The following is a 16969-nucleotide window of genomic DNA, read 5'->3' on the forward strand; positions in this document are numbered from 1 at the left end:
TTATTGCATTCCCTATTTTGTGAAGGGCACTTTGTATACTCTTTGCATCTTTACCGGATCTTAGTGCCCTGTCTGCGTCTGAGATTCGGTGTCTGGCCTACCTCGACGACTGGCTGGAGTGGGCTCCCAGTCAGTCCGCTTGTCTGCTCGCCAGGGGATGGTTCTTTCCAGATCGCTGGGTTTGGTTTCCTGGTGATCTGGAGGTTTTACCTTCTGTTCCGTCCCGGGTTCGGACCTGGGCCTTGTTTCAGGCTCTTGGGCCCCTCATTGTCTTCCCTCCAGAAGTGTTACTGTGGCTGTGGTCCCGCCTTTGGCTGTTCAGGAGGGGGTCCCGGGTTGCTCAGCGGTTGCTTGGGCGGTTGTGCGGGAGTTTGCACTTCGGCGTGCTTGTCTGCCCGCAGAGTCGGGTTTGGCTCCGGCGTCGGTTGGTTCCTACGGAGACTCCACTTCCGCTTCTTGCATTCCTTGGGTTCCTCTGGGGATCTGGTGTTGGTGCTGCGTCACCAGCTTCCTCTTTGGGGTTTTCGGGGTTCCGTGCCTTGGCGGCTCCCCGAGCCTTCGCTCGATGTGTTCACGGACGGGTCGTCTCTCGGCTGGGGCTTTGTGACCTGTGCTCACCAGGTCGGCCGAGGTTGATGGAGTCTGTCTGTCCGTCGGGCTCACAGCCCGGTTCAGGTGTTCATGGCTGTCTGGTTTGCGCTTCGGAGGGTTTAGGTCACTAGGTACTCTACCGTTCAGCTCTGTTTGGACTGTTCTCTGGTGGTTCTTGCCGGAACCACAGGGGGTTTGGTTAACCGTGTGGCTCGTGTCCGGGGTGTGTCCTGCGTCCTGGTGGACAGCTGTCTCGGTTCATTCCTCTTCGTGGGTTGGCCAGTCGTCGCCGATTCGTTTTGTTGGCTCTGTTGGGCTTATGGACTCCTGGCCATGGACGTCTTCGGGTCGGCGTGGTCTAGGCGTCGCCCGTTTTGTGGCGCCCTTCCCACCTGCGAGGACTTCACGGTGGAGGCTTTCGGCAGGCCTGGTCGAGGTGGGGGGTACCTGTACCTCTTCTCCCGGTCCAGCTGTTGCTTCGGGTTCTGGCTCAGTTGCAGCCCATTCCCACGAGAACAGTCCTTATGGTTCCACTGTGGCCGGCCCAGCCTTCTTTTCAGACGCTGCTTGATAGGTGTCCGTACCCGGGGCGTTTTTCCTGAGGCTTCGCCTCTTTCGGCAGGCCGAATCGGTCCTGTCCGTGACTGGTTCGGCCTTCTCTTTGGCTCTTCGCATCTGGTATTTTGACGCAGGTATCGCCATCTCTATGGTGTTCAGGTGGCTTTGTTGACGGTGTCCCACCTGCGAGCTTCGTCTTGGAGACTGTATGACGTTTATTACGTCTTCTCGCGTTTTGTTTCCCCTCCGGCCTGCTCATGAGTCACCTGAGCCATCCTGGTCCTTGTTCAGGGTGCCTTCTTCTCTTCCCCTCAGTTTGTGGTAGCCCCTTCGGTTTCAGTTTCCTCCTCTTTGGTACTGGTGGTAGCTTTATTGGTGTGCAGCCTTTCTCTGTCCTGGCGACGGTCGAGACGGCTGCTTTCCGGAGGGGTTCTTGGGGTATTGGTACTTGTTTGGTTTGGCCGGGGGGTGCGTCCTGTGTTGTCCAGTTGTGCTTTTTGCTGTTGCCGGCGTACCGTGCCTGGGGATGCGCTGTGGTTGATCCGGTTCCTTCGTTCCCTGTTTTCAGGGCTCGGGTCTCCCGGGTCGTCCGCAGTGTTTTCCTTCTTACTGCGGTCTGTCATTGCGCCCGTGCTGTTCAGACGTTTACAGCAATTGCTGCTGTGTTGGTGACGTCTCGGGCTCATTTCGGGCGCAGGGAATTGTGGGTCGCACAGGTTTTTGGCCGCCCATCCATGTGTATGTCTGTTCTTGGGCGTTCTTGTTGCCTTGGGTCGCAGGTTTGCGACCGGTTGTCTTGGCTTTGCGTTGCAGAGTTTGTGGCGGCCGCCTCCCGGGTTAGCCCTTTCTTTTCCTTCTCTTTGGGTATGAAGCTCCAGGGAGCCGTAGGGGCTCCCCACAGAAAACCAGCGTTGAATGTAATGAAACGCCATTTTCTGGGTGAGCCCCGGAGGCTCCCTGGAAACCCTCCCTCCCACCGGTCGGCGGTTTTTTCGCGTTGGTTGAGGCTTAGCTTCCGAACTGGAGCTTGGCAGCCGGCGCGGTAGGTCCGGGGCTCCCCCCTCCCCCTCCCGGGGTGGGGAGGGCTGCGCGGACGATCGGCGCGGCAGTAAAGTGTGATGTTTGCTTGTTTGCTTGTTTCCTTGGGATTGTAGGGAGTTTTCTACCTCTCTGTTCGGTTTTTGTTGTAGTGTCTTACCATGTGGGGTTTGTTTTGTTACGCCTACCTTTCTGGGTGCCTAACCCCGGTCGATGGCAGATAAGGAAAACCCCCAACCATATGGGGTTTTCCAGGGCCATTGCTCCCTGAAACCTCTCTGAAGGGGCCAGGTTCTGGCGCTGGTCCCTGGTAGGTCTGAACTCCTTAGCTAATGTCCCGGTCTAACATAACACACATTAGCCCGATAAGCTCCAGGGAGCCTCCGGGGCTCACCCAGAAAATGGCGTTTCATTACATTCAACGCTGGTTTTTTTTATGTTTGTTAAATTTTCATCACTGCCATCAGAATTTTCTTCTTAGTGCTGGTTCTTGCCTCAGCTAAAGTCAATCTCCTCTTGAGTTTGTTACTTGCTTTTGACGTTCCTTTGGTCACTCACTTTGATGTGGTCACTCACCGAGGTGTTAGTGCTACGATCATGAGCTTGGTTATGTTTGGTTGCAGCTTCATCTTTACATGATTTATTTCCCTCGTGTGTTGCTTAATAGTATTGTGTGGCTCTTTGCTTTTTATTTTTAATTTGATCATTTTCTGTTCTCACCCATTCTTGTCTGTGGTTAACAGGATTAGATTATAATACCAGTACTGTACTTCAAAAATATGATTCTAGCATCCAGATCTCTTCTTCTGGCAGAAGAGATCTGGAGGCAGAAGCCCTGGAATTTATTCAATGTTTTAATTTGGTTTTCTGGTAGGGGCCTCTTCAGTAGCTCCCTAAGCTAATCAAAGTTAATCACTAGTATTGTCAATCCTTAGGGAAATGAGTAAGCCCTCTGAGACCCACCAGTGCATTACATACTCATTAAGCTAATACTGTACTTTGTCATACTATGAGATAGTATGACAAAGGAAAACATAGATAAGCCTACATAGTACTACATAGATAGAGCCTCTATCTTCTCTGCATTTTATCATCACAACTTAAATATTAACATACTCTCAAATTTGGCCATATTCATACAAAGAAAAGAATGTTCTTAACTTTTTTACCAACTCTTAACTTGCTATACAGTAGTTATATTTGAAATATAATACTTATATAATTTATATATAAATTTATGTAATTCAAAATTTTTTCAACTTAAGAAAATTCTGGGAAAATTCTGTCAGTAGCTTCCTGAAACTAAAAGCAGGAAGCATTCCAAGCATTCTGTGAGGCCCTGTTGATGGAAAGTGATTTTAGTTCGCACTAGTTAGCTCCGGCACCGAGTCATTGTTGTCTTTACTTCTGCTTGTTATCCTTCCTTCTGACTGGCCTGTTTCTTATGAGTAACTAGAGTTCTCCTTTCTGTGGGATTTGTGCTTCCTTGCAAATAGCAATTGCTCACTGGTTGTAGGGTTGGATTCCTATTGCATGGCCTGTTAATGAGAGGACCATACTGCTTGTTGTGTGCTTGATAACAACATGCCTGGCATATTGCCCAAAAGTGCACTAAGGCATGTACATGACTATTATTGTCCCTGGAGGCTTATGTATTCCCATGCCAAGTGGTTATAATGTTGGGGGGGGGGGGGTTTGGGATCTGCTTTGCCAAATACTCATTCCCTGTATCTAGTCTACCTGCTCATTTACTATCAGTTAGATAGTAGGGTTTCCTTCTCAGGATCTGTATTTGGAGTGTGGGAATAGCTTCACATACCTCCAGACCTAAAACTGTTGTGTACAGTTTTCCACTTTATGAGTTTCTACGGGGAGACGGTGGCTGAGTGGACAGAACATTGGATGCGTGATCCTGTGGTCCCAGGTTCAATCCCGGGCGCCGGCGAGAAACGATGGGCAGAGTTTCTTTCACCCTGATGCCCCTGTTACCTAGCAGTAAATAGGTACCTGGGAGTTAGTCAGCTGTCACTGGGTGCTTCCTGGGGGTGGAGGCCTGGTCGAGGACCGGGCCGCAGGGACACTAAGCCCTGAAATCATCTCAAGATAACCTCAAGAGTTGGTACTCTTGGCCTCCTATAGGCACTCTTACTGTCCTCACGAATACATCTATTGGGTTCAGATGTCCTTCCACCCTTGGGTGTGTGAAGCTTGTCACCATTTGACTTGTTTCAGTCGTGCCACCCTTCCAGTTGACAGCAGCTGTGCTGTGGTATCAGACCTCTCAGTTTTATTTTTGGGAGCCCCATGCAGAACTGGGAGATGGGCAGTTGAACCTTCATTGTTCTGTGAAGAGGAAGGTTAAGCAGTTTGTTTTGAACAAGTGTCAAATTCACTATTCAGTAATCCCCGTCCCGTCTCTATTTATTTGCATTAAGAGGCTTGTCTACCTGGCTTCTGTTTGCTCAACTTCTCTACCTCTGTTGGTTTGGGCCCTGAGTCCACAGGCTCTGGTAGATGGAGGGTTTTCAGGGTCATTTTTCCATCTGGGTCACTGATCAGCTATCTCCTTCTTTTCTGGCGAAGAATGAGACTGCTGCTTGGTTAGTCAGGCCGGTGGTGCATCATGTGTTGTGTCCGGTTTGCAGCTGTCCGCTGTTATTTGCGCGCCACGGCCTCTGTGGCCGGGGACACGTTTTGGGTTGATCTGATCTTTCTTCCCTGTTCGCGGGTTCGGGTCTCTCAGGTCATTCGCAGGGTTATTCGGTCTAGCCAGCCCATGACGTTTGTAAGTTTGCTGCACTTGCTGCTGTCTTTGGTAACATGTCCTGGGCTGACATTCAGGCGCGGGGTTTTTGGTGGTCGAACAGGGTACTGGCTGCACACTTATCTCGTTAATGTTCCTGGGCCTAGTCGGGCCTGTGTCGCTGTGGGTCGGTGGTTGTTGCCTGTTGTCTCGACTTCAAGTTGAGATGCCAGCACCGACCGCCCCATGGGTAAGTCCCTCTAATTTTCGTCTTTGGTGAAGTAGCTCCGGGGAGCCGAAGGGGCTTTCCCCCAGAAAACCAGCGTTGAATGCAATGAAATGCCATTTTCTGGGTGAATCCCAGAGGCTTCCCCGCAATCCTCCTTCCCTCCGGTTGGCAGTTTTCGCTTGATTTTGACATCCAACTTCAGAACTGGTGGGTGGATCACCAGCGTGGGGGTCTGGGATACCCCATTCCCCCTCCCAGGGAGGGGGGGAGCTGTGCAGACATGTGGCTCATGTGACATCATGCTCGTTTGCTCATTTTCATTTGGGGAGTTATGTCCACTAGTTTGTCTATTTTAGTCGTTTTAACCAGAATAGGGGTTTGTTTTGAGGTGCCTACCTCTCTGGGTTCCTGTCCCGGTTGATGGCAGGTATAGAATGCTCCAAATCACATGTGCATTTCTATAGTATGCTCGTGATGGGGTGCATCTATCGAGAGCTGGGGTTGTTGCTGTTGCGAACTCGTTAGAAGAAGGGGTTAGAGGTGTTTGTTTGGGTTTAAACTGTTAGTAGATAGAGGTATGGGAATTGATTTGGAGGAAGGAGGTAATAAAAGTATGTGTTTGTGGGAGAAAGGAATTGGCAAAACGATCAGGGAAAGAGATGGTCCGCAAAATAACAATTCACTTAGGGTATATTACACTAACAGTAGAAGTCTAAGAAATAAAATTAACGAATTAAATGCTCTTGTCTGCACAGAAAAAATAGATATTATTGCACTTACCGAAACGTGGATGAATGTAGAAAATAGAGAACTATTAGCTGAATATCAAATATATGGATTTAAACTATTTCACACAGATAGATATATTAGACGAGGAGGTGGAGTAGCCATATATGTTAGGGACAATTTGAAATGTAGTCTCAAAGAGGGAATCAAAACAGAGCCACACACAGAAACTATTTGGATTGAATTAAACGAAAAAGCTAATAATATTATAATAGGAGTAATATATAGGCCACCAAATTTAGACAGAATGGAAGCAAAGCATCTATGGGATGAAATATCTAGAGCATCTAGATCTAACAGTATTTATGTCATGGGTGACTTTAATTTTAGCGGAATAAACTGGTTGAACAAAACAGGGAATAGTGAAGCAGAAGATTTTCTAGAATTAATTGACGATTGCTTTCTTACGCAACACATTAAGGAACCAACACGGGAAAATAATATTTTAGATTTAGTGTTAACTAACAGGGAAACGCAAATTAATGACATCGAAATAGGGAGTGAGCTAGGGAGCAGTGATCACAAAGAAATCAGATTTAGCATAGAATGGAATAGACCAGTAGGAGAAAATTCTGTTAAAGTGCCAGATTTTCGAAAAGCTGATTTTAATAGCCTAAGAAATTTTTTGGGTCAAATTGATTGGAAAGGCTTGGGTATGGGGTGTGGGCCGGTCTTGGAGCGAGACATGAACCCAGCGATAGGTGACTTAAATGGGGATTTCGATGTGGATTCAATATATAACTTATTTAAGAATATTCTAAACAAAGCACAGGAACGTAGTATACCATACAAATTGAATAGATCGTATACTAATGACCCAAAGTGGATAACAAAGAATTTGAAGAACCTTATAGGTAAAAAGAGAGCTTGGTACAAAAGGATTAAAAATGGGGAGGTCACTTTAGAACAGGAATTCGTACAACTGGTTAGAAATGTTAAAAAAGAGATAAGGAAAGCAAAAAGAAACTATGAAGTTCGCATAGCAGGGCAAGCAAAGACAAATCCTAAAGGGTTTTTTCAGTTATATCGTACTAAGACTAGGGAAAGGATAGGTCCATTAAAAACTGAGACAGGTCAAATAACAGATAGTGATGAAGAGATGAGTAGTATTTTTAATAAATATTTTGTATCTGTATTTACTAAAGAGGAACTTAACAATATGCCTTCAGCCGAACAAGTCTATGTGGGTGGGGACGAGGACAGGTTGACGAGTTTAGCAGTTACCAGGGAGGATGTTCTTAAACAAATAGTAAAACTCAAACCAAACAAATCCCCAGGGCCGGATGAAGTGTTTGCTAGGGTGCTTAAAGAATGCAAAGAGGAGCTTTGTGACCCACTGTCAACCATATTTAATAAATCAATAGAGTCAGGCAGAGTGCCAGAGTTTTGGAAAGTTGCTAATGTGATACCAGTTTTTAAGAAAGGAGATAGATCACTTGCGTCTAACTATCGACCAATTAGCCTAACGTCTATTGTGGGAAAGTTACTCGAATCTATAATAGCAAATAAAATTCGTCTTCATCTTGAAAAACATAAATTAATAATTGAGTCGCAACATGGTTTTATAAATGGCCGTTCATGTTTAACAAATTTGTTATCTTTTTATTCTAGCATTGTTGAGGCAGTTGATAGTGGTAAGGATTGCGATGTTGTATACCTTGACTTTAGCAAAGCTTTTGATACAGTGCCACATGAAAGACTGATTAAAAAAATAGTCTCATGGTATTGGGGGTGCTATATTAAGCTGGATTAGGGCATGGCTATACCAAAGGAAACAGAGAGTTAGTATAAATGGAATCAAGTCAGAGTGGGAAAATGTTGTAAGTGGAGTGCCTCAAGGCTCTGTCCTGGGACCTCTGTTGTTTATAATATATATAAATGATTTAGATTCAGGTTTGAGTAGCAACATTTGCAAATTTGCCGATGATACGAAAATCGGTAGGGAAATTAACTCGGAGGAGGACTCACTATCACTTCAAGTTGATCTAGATAGGGTTTTGAAATGGTCAAAGGATTGGCAGATGCAGTTTAATGCTGATAAATGTAAAGTTCTGAGGTTAGGTAATGATGATAGAGTTACAAGATACGAGCTAGATGGTGTTGTGATTGCGAAGTCGGATTGCGAAAGGGATCTGGGAGTTATGATTAGTAAGAATTTAAAACAAAAGGATCAATGCATAAATGTTCGTAATAAGGCAAATCGGACACTTGGATTTATTAATCGCAGCGTTAGTAACAAGACACCTGGTGTGGTTCTCAAGCTATATCTTGCTCTAGTTAGGCCCCATTTAGATTATGCAGTTCAGTTTTGGTCGCCATATTATAGAATGGATATAAATTCACTTGAACGTGTCCAGCGTAGGATGACTAAGTTAATTCCCCAAATTAGAAATCTTTCATATGAAGAAAGATTAACAAAGCTTAAGTTGCATTCACTGGAAAGGCGAAGAGTTAGGGGTGACATGATAGAGGTTTACAAGTGGATGAATGGACATAACCGGGGGGATATTAATAGGGTATTAAAAGTATCAACACAGGACAGAACACGAAACAATGGATATAAATTGGATAAGTTTAGATTTAGGAAAGACTTGGGTAAATACTGGTTCAGTAACAGGGTTGTTGATTTGTGGAACCAATTGCCGCGTAACATTGTGGAGGTGGGGTCCCTCGATTGTTTCAAGCACGGGTTGGACAAGTATATGAGTGGGATTGGGTGGTTATAGAATAGGAGCTGCCTCGTATGGGCCAATAGGCCTTCTGCAGTTACCTTTGTTCTTATGTTCTTATGTTCTTATAGGCCATTGCTCCTCGTGCCTCTCTGAGGGGGCCAGGTTCTGGCCGTGGTCCCCGGTAGGCCTAGAACTCCATTCACATTGATGCCAAAGTCTAACAATATGCATATCAGCCTGGATAGCTCCGGTGAGCCTCTGGGACTCGTCCAAAAAATGGCATTTCATTGCATTCAATTCAGTTTTTTTTATGGTGTTACCCCTTTGTTGTTTTATATCTCTCTACCAGCTGTTCTTTCCATTGTTAGGTTGTGATTGGGGGCATTTGGTTGGCTGTGGTTGATTGACCGTCTTTTTACCCTCTCTTTCTCTTTCCCAACTATAGTTTCCCATCTTCCTGATATTTGGGGATAAGAGTGGTTGGGGGAAGTCTTCTGTGGCTCAGATACTTTTGACCTTCTTGGGTGTGTTTATTGCAAGTGTCATACAGATCCATCTGTTGCCTCCACAGGAATGATTGCTTGCATTATTATCATAAGAGTTACAATTTCTTCCAAGTAGTTACTAGTTTTGGAGTGATATTTTCTTTTTGGTGAAATTTTCTCAGTTCTGTGGGGATTTATGGTCTACAGACTTCCCTTCATCTCTTTGAGCAAGCCAGATTCTTGTCTATGTCCCTGGTACACACTATCGGGTCTCAAAAGCCTGGTGTACCCTCTAATGCTTGGTTGCTTCCGAGCTGTATCTTTGGGGAGTTATTGAGTGGCCCAACAGAAAGTACAGTAGTATTACAGTATGTAAATATTCAATACTGGATTTTATGCTGTAGTTTGGAGGCAGGTTCATTCTTTAATTACTGTATTTTATTATAGAGTATGTCCCACCTGCACTAAAGGGACCATCTTTAGCAGGCAACAACACCCCAGTAAGAATAGTGTTTGTCTTGACGGTCAATGGCAGAGCCATGAGACAGCTCAAACGGCTAATTAAAGCTCTCTATCACAAGGACCACTTCTTCTTCATTCATGTAGATTCTGTAAGTACTTAGAACATGAATATTAAGCTTATGTTTACAGTAAAATCTCACTTTAACATCTTGTATTATCAAAATATCACACTACTCAACATTTTGTAAATATCAAGCTAGCACAAATTAGGTGAATACTTAAGAGTATGAAAAATGAGGGTTTTATAAGCTATAATACTCAGTTGCTCCACCAATTGCTATAATACTCATGAATTCTCCAGCGACAAGACTACCTATTCAGAGAGGTGCTGAAGCTCGAGAAGGAATTCAGAAATATTCAAGTTTCTCGATATAGGCTTTCTACCATATGGGGAGGTGCGTCTCTTCTCAAAATACTTCTACACTGTATGCAGCAGATTCTGCAAATAAAGAGTTGGAACTGGAATTTCATCATAAATCTAAGTGAATCTGATTATCCTATCAAGTGAGTGAATGAAGTTGTTATTTGTGCCTTGTACAGTATTTTCTGTTTATAGTCTTTTATGTGAATTAACATAAGAACATAAGAACAAAGGTAACCGCAGAAGGCCTATTGGCCTATTCGACGTGGCTCCTATTTATAACCACCCAATCCCACTCATATACATGTCCAGCCGACGCTTGAAACAATCGAGGGATCCCACCTCCACTACGTTTCGTGGTAATTGGTTCCACAAATCAACAACCCTGTTACCGAACCATTCTACAATAAACATTGTTGAACATTAAAAAGATAGAGGCTCATGGTATTGGGGGTGCTATACTAAGTTGGATTTGGACATGGCTATACCAAAGGAAACAGGGAGTAGTATAAATGGAGTTAAGTCAGAGTAGGAAAATGTTGTAAGTGGAGTGCCTCAAGGCTCTGTCCTGGGTCCTCTGTTATTCATAATATATATAAATGATTTAGATTCGGGTTTGAGCAGCAATATTTGCAAATTTATTGATACAAAAATCGGGAGGGAAATAAGTACAGAAAGGGACTCTCTATCGCTTCAAGATGATCTAAATAGAGTTTTGAAATGGTCAAAAGATTGGCAGATGCAGTTTAATGCTGACAGATTTAAGGTTTTAAGGTTAGGTAATGATGATTACCTAACAATTACCTAATAATGATGATTACCTATGAAAGTTAATCCCCCAAATTAGAAACCTGTCATATGGAGAAAGATTGACAAAGCTTAAATTACATTATCTAGAAAGATGAAGAATTATGGGGTGACATGATAGAGGTGTATAAGTTAATGAAAGGGCATAACAAATGGGATATTAATAGGGTATTAAAAGTATCAACACAAGACAGAACATGAAACAATGGGTATAAATTGGATAAGTTTAGATTTAGGAAAGACTTGGGTAAATACTGGTTCAGTAACAGGGTTGTTGATTTGTGGAATTAATTACTGAGTAACATGGTGGAGGTGGGGTCTCTTGATTGTTTCAAATGTGGGTTGGACATGTATATAAGTGGGATTGGGGGGTTATAAATAGGAGCTGCCTCATATGGGCCAATAGGCTTTCTGCAGTTACATAAGAACATAAGAATAAAGGTAACTGCAGAAGGCCTATTGGCCCATACGAGGCAGCTCCAATTAATAACCACCCAATCTAAATCTAAACTTATCCAATTTATATCCATTGTTTCGTGTTCTGTCTTCATGTACTTCATGTACCGACCAGCATGGGAGCCGGTTGGCCGCGCGGACAGCACGCTGGATTTGTGATCCTGTGGTCCTGGGTTCGATTCCAGGCGCCGGCGAGAAACAATGGGCAGAGTTTCTTTCACCCTATGCCCCTGTTACCTAGCAGGAAAATAGGTACCTGGGTGTTAGTCAGCTGTCACGGGCTGCTTCCTGGGGGTGGAGGCCTGGTCGAAGACCGGGTCGCGGGGACACTAAAATGCCCCGAAATCATCTCAAGATAACCTCAAGAAGATAACTTCTTTGGTAAAAATGGGGCTTAAAACTAATATTTGTCAAAAATTATCTTAGTACATGTATCTTGTATACAGTACTATCTAATTTATATTCTTCACTCCTATATTATGTATACACTACTATATAATGAAAGGTTGTGCATGGGTAAATAACATTGGACATTCAAATTCTTTACTGCATGCAATGCACTATTTTCTTTATTGTACTGTGTTTCTGCTAGACCTTTCCAATCACCCACTATATATAATTCACACAGTATAAATTTTGCCTATACCTGGTATCAGTATTTCAGTACTGTATATTTTATTTTTCATTCTGCGGGGAGCCCTGTCGGCTCCCCGGAGCTATCCAGGCTGATATATAACTATTAGCTTTTTGGCATCATTCAAAGTGCTTGGAGTTCATACCTACCGGGGACCACAAGCAAGAACCTGGCCCCCTCAGAGAGGCATGAGGAGCAATGACCTATAGACACCCCCGTGTGGTCGATGCAGTCCTTGGCTCTTTGGGGCTGGTCACTTCGGGTGACTCGTCTGCTGAGTTCTCGGGGTTTGGATCTCCTGGCGGTTCACGTTCGAGGGGGGGGGGGTGTCCAATGTCATGGCGGATGGCCTGTCCTGGTTCATTCCCCTGTCCTCGGAATGGATGGTTGAAGCCAAATCATTCAGTTGGCTCTGCCAGGTGTTCGGGCCTCTGAACACGGATCTCTTCGCGTCGGCATGGTCGAGGCATCTCCTGGTATACGTGGTATCCTGGCACGACGTTTGTAAGTTTGCTGCTCTGGCTGCCGTCTTTGGTAACATGTCTTGGGTAGACAATCGGGCACAGGGTGTTTGGAGGTCAGACAGGGTCCTCGCAACCTTGTCAATGTTCCTGGACCTGCCTTTCTGCCATTCACTGGGTCAACGGTTGCAGCTAGTTGTCTCGATTTCGTGTTGAGGCGTGAGAACTGACCACCTTCCTGGTAAGTCCCTGTATTTTTCCTTGTCTTTGGGTAGTTAGCTCTGGGAAGCTGACGGGATGCCCCCCCCCTCCCCAGGAAACCAGGGTTGAATGCAATGAAACACCATTTTCTGGGTGAAACAAGGAGGCTCCCCAGCATCCCTCCCTCCCTCCATCCGGTCGGCAGTGTTTTCGTGCGTTTTTGACATCCAGCCTTAGAACTGCCAGTTTGATCTCCGGCACAAGGGGTCTGGGGCTCCCCCTTTCCCCTCCCGGGGAGGGGGGAGTTGGGCAGACAGTGGCGTGGCAATGTGATGACGTCATACTCGTTTGCTAATTTTCGTTGGGGAGTTCTGTGGAGTTCTGTAGTATTATTTTCTGTGGAGTTCGGTAGTATTATTTTCACCAGAATAGGGGTTTGTTTTGGGGCGCCTATCTTTCTGGGGGGCCAGACCCGGTCAATGGGAGACATAGAATGCTCCCAACCACACTAGGGTTTCTATAGGCCACTGCTCCTCGTGCCTCTCTGAGGGGACCAGGTTCTGGCTCGTGGTCCTCTGTAGGCAAGAACTCCATGCACTTTAGCTGATGCCAGAAAGCTAATAGTTACATATCAGCCTGGATAGCTCCGGGAAGCCTCCGGGTCTCGTCCAGAAAATGGCATTTCATTACATTGAACGTTGGTTTTTTGTTTATAATAATCGCTCTAATGTATACTCTGTATTAGGAAAATAGTTCATTGCACTATTTAAGCTTTTTTTTTTAAATCTGAACTGTAATGTGATGTGTCTTCTCTAAAGGTAAAACAAATGTTGCATCTTATTAAAAGACTTGGAGGATGTGATTTAATTGTTAACTTCAATGTTCATGGTTTCCATGGTTTCACAGAAGGAATGATGAGCTGGTACGCTTCTTGACCAACAACAGAGAACGAAATTTCCTCAAATCTCATGGCCATGACACCAACAAGTTCCTTCAGAAACAAGGGCTCGACCGCACATTTCTCGAGTGTGAGACACACATGTGGAGAATTGGTGAACGGCGATTACCTCTTGGTTAGCTCATTGCTTCCAATATATCTTTAACTCTACTATTTTCTCCTGCATTCTAAACAAAATTATAACTTCATTACCATTTCCAGGTAATTTTCTGTGAGGAGCCCCTTCGGCTCCCTGGAGCTATACCAGGTTGATGTGCATATATTAGACTGTGGCAACAGTCAATCGATGGAGTTGTAGGCCTACCGAGGACCAGAGCCAGAAACAGGCCCCCCTCAAGAGAGGCACGAGGAGCAATGGCCTAAAGACACCCCCCATGTAATTGGAAGCAGTCTTTGTCTGCCGTGTACCAGATCAGGCACTCAGAAAGGTAGAAATTCCAAAACAAACTACTACTGGTCAAAAATTGCGAACCAAAAGCCGAACTAGTAAGCAGAACTCCCCAATCAAAAACAAGCAAACAAGCATGTCGCCACCACAACCGCCACGCATCCGTCTGCGCAACCCCCCCCCTCCCAGGGAGGGGGACGGGGGTGTCTCAGACCTCCCCGCCAGCTACTCTCCTCAATTCAGAAGGCTGTTGTGTTGGTGATGGTCCTCGACTGTGGCTCCACTCTTTGCGCAGTGCTGCTTAGCGGTGTTGTTGCTCTGTGTTGGTGGTGTGCAAGCGGGCTCCCTTCATCCCTGCTTTTCTGGTGGACTCTGCTTTTTCTCCAGAAGCAGACGGTTTGAAGGACGGCACAGCCCCGGGTCCTGATGTGGAGGATTCCGGGGCTGGGATCTCGGGGTTTGGCTCTCCTGGTGGTTCACGTTCACAGGGTGTTAAATCTCCTGGTGGACGGCCTGTCTCATTTCCTTCCCCTATTCACAGAATGTACGGTCGACACCGACTCGTTCAGTTGGCTCTGCCGGATGTTCAGGCGCCCGGAGGTGGAACTCTTCACATCAGTGTGGTGGAGGCATCTTCCAGTGTATAGGTGGAATTACCTGTGTCTCTTCCCATTGGTTTGGTTGTTACTCCAGGTCCTGGCTCGCTTGGAGACTTACCAGGGGAGAGTAGTCCTGTTGGTCCCTTGGTGGCCAGTCCAGCCCTGGTTTCAGGCACTTCTTGTTCGATGTCTGATCCCAAGGGTCTTCCCGCAACTGCCTCTTTTAGCATATTGGTCCGCTACAGTACATGGCTGGTTCAATCTTCTTCTCCATTCTTCGTGTCTGTTTTTGTTTACACGGGTTTATCACTATTTGTATGGTGAACAGGTGGCTTCGTTGATGATGTCCCACTTGTGAGTTTCCTCTCGACGGCAGTACGAAATATCCTGGCGGTTCTTTCGACACTTTTTGTCTCTTTGTAGGTTGTCTTTGATTTCTGATAGGGTTGTTTTGTCCTTTCTCTCTTGGTTGTTTCAGGACCGTTATCTTATGCCAAAAACTGTTGCCTTGTATCGTGCAGCGTTGGTGGAGAACTTTCTCCAAGATTACATCACTCCGAGATCATCTCCGAGATGGATTACGAGAACTTTCAAATCCAGGGATCCCATCACAATGGTTGTACTCTTCAAGTCACTTGTGTTGTCCCGTCTTGAGTACTGCTCAGTACTCACTTCCCCATTCAGAGCAGGAGAGATTGCTGAAATAGAGGGAATACAGAGAACATATACAGCACGCATATACTCAATAAAGCACCTAAATTATTGGGATCGTCTCAAAGCCCTCCAAATGTACTCACTAGAAAGAAGATGAGAGAGATATCAAATAATATACACCTGGAAGATACTGGAGGGCCAAGTACCAAATCTACACAGTAAAATAACAACGTACTGAAGTGAACGATATGGAAGAAAATACAGAATAGAACCAGTGAAGAGCAGGGGTGCCATAGGCACAATCAGAGAACACTGTATAAACATCAGAGGTCCACGGTTGTTCAACACCCTCCCAGCGAGCATTAGAAATATTGCCGGAACAACCATGGACATCTTCAAGAGGAAACTAGATTTATTCCTCCAAGGAGTGACGGACCAACCGGGCTGTGGTGGGTATGTAGGCCTGCGGGCTGCTCCAAGCAACAGCCTAGTGGACCAAACTCACAAGTCAAGCCTGGCCTCGGGCCGGGCTTGGGGAGTAGAAGAACTCCCAGAACCCCTTCAACCAGGTATCAACCAGGAGCTGCTGCTGCTTGCATTTGGGTTGGATGTCACTTCTGCTCTGTTCCACAAGCTTTCTCGGGCATTGTTTCACCTCCGGCCTGCTCATGTGCCACCTGAGCCGTCCTGGTCGTTGGACTGGGTGCTCTCTTTTCTCTCTTCTCGGTTTGTGGTGGCCCCCTCGGTTAAGGACTGTTCTTCTAAGGCTCCTTACTTGTTGGCATTGGCCTCTGGGGGTCAGGTCGGGGAGCTTCATGCTTTCCTCCGGCACTGGGGTTTCTGCTCTTTTGGACCTGGTGGTCGTGGTTTTTGGATAAGAACATACGAATAAAGGTAACTGCAGAGGACCTGTTGGCCCGTACGAGACAGCTCCTATTTACAACTGCCCAATCCCACTTTTATACATGTCCTACCCTTGCTTGAATCAATCACAGGACCCCACCTCCACCATGTTACGAGGTACAGTACAATGGTGGAGGTACATGTTATGAGGTATATGTTAAGCTGTCTCCAGGTGTTACAAGGTAACATTTTGATGCAGTTTTGGTACAGAGGATGCGTGTTGGGGATTGGTTGTGGCGTTTTGTTTGGTCCTTACGTGCTTCTTCCTGGGGCCTTCCTTTCTTAGTTTGTGTTATTTGTTACACGGTGGGGCACGGCCCCCGTTTTTCGTGGTCTTATCTTGGTCGCTCATTCCTTGCCCGTCTTGCAGTCCCTGGCTTAGCCCTTCCATATACATTGGATTCTCTGTACTCACCTAGTTGTGCTTGTGGGGGTTGAGCTTTGGCTCTTTGGTCCTGCCTCTCGACTGTCATTCCCTTGACATCTACGTGGCCTTTGTGTTGTTGGTCATGTCCCTTTCATTCCCGTTTGCTGTTTGTCTTCCTCGTTCCTTATCTTCCTTCTGCGATCTCGCTCCTAGCCGCTGGTGCTGGGGCTGTTTTTTCTTGCAGTTTTTCGTTTTTTCTCATTCTCTCCTGCACATTGTTGTGTGTTTTGTATGTGCCTCTTGGCTCTCCTACTGCTCGGTTGGACTTTATCCATGTTCTATTCCTCGTTGGCCTCGGCTTGGGCCCTGGCTCTTTGTTTTTCATCGCGATTTTGTACTTGCTGTTTGTGCCGTTTGTGTTTCAGGGTTTTTCTGCTGGCGGCTTTTCGTTGTCATCCGTTGTCGGATTTGTTGGTTCTTCAGGGGGTCCCGGGGCGTTCCTCCTGGACGGGGCGTTTCTGCTCGCCTGAGCTGGTTCTTTCCAAGTTTGCCAGGT

General features: G+C 45.8%; 1 protein-coding gene across 2 annotated transcripts in view; it reads left to right on the top strand.

Annotated features, from left to right (window-relative positions):
- The window catches only part of oxt (Xylosyltransferase oxt), a 295185-nt gene that overhangs the window by 257145 nt on the left and 21071 nt on the right, over positions 1-16969 (top strand). For both annotated transcript variants that reach the window (XM_069339916.1, XM_069339915.1), the window contains exons 7-9: positions 9550-9713; positions 9926-10128; positions 13451-13617. In XM_069339916.1, the coding sequence (XP_069196017.1) occupies positions 9550-9713; positions 9926-10128; positions 13451-13617 (534 nt within the window). The remainder of the gene's footprint in view (positions 1-9549; positions 9714-9925; positions 10129-13450; positions 13618-16969) is intronic.

Source organism: Procambarus clarkii, chromosome 42 (genome assembly GCF_040958095.1).
Source record: "Procambarus clarkii isolate CNS0578487 chromosome 42, FALCON_Pclarkii_2.0, whole genome shotgun sequence".
NCBI lineage: Eukaryota > Metazoa > Arthropoda > Malacostraca > Decapoda > Cambaridae > Procambarus > Procambarus clarkii.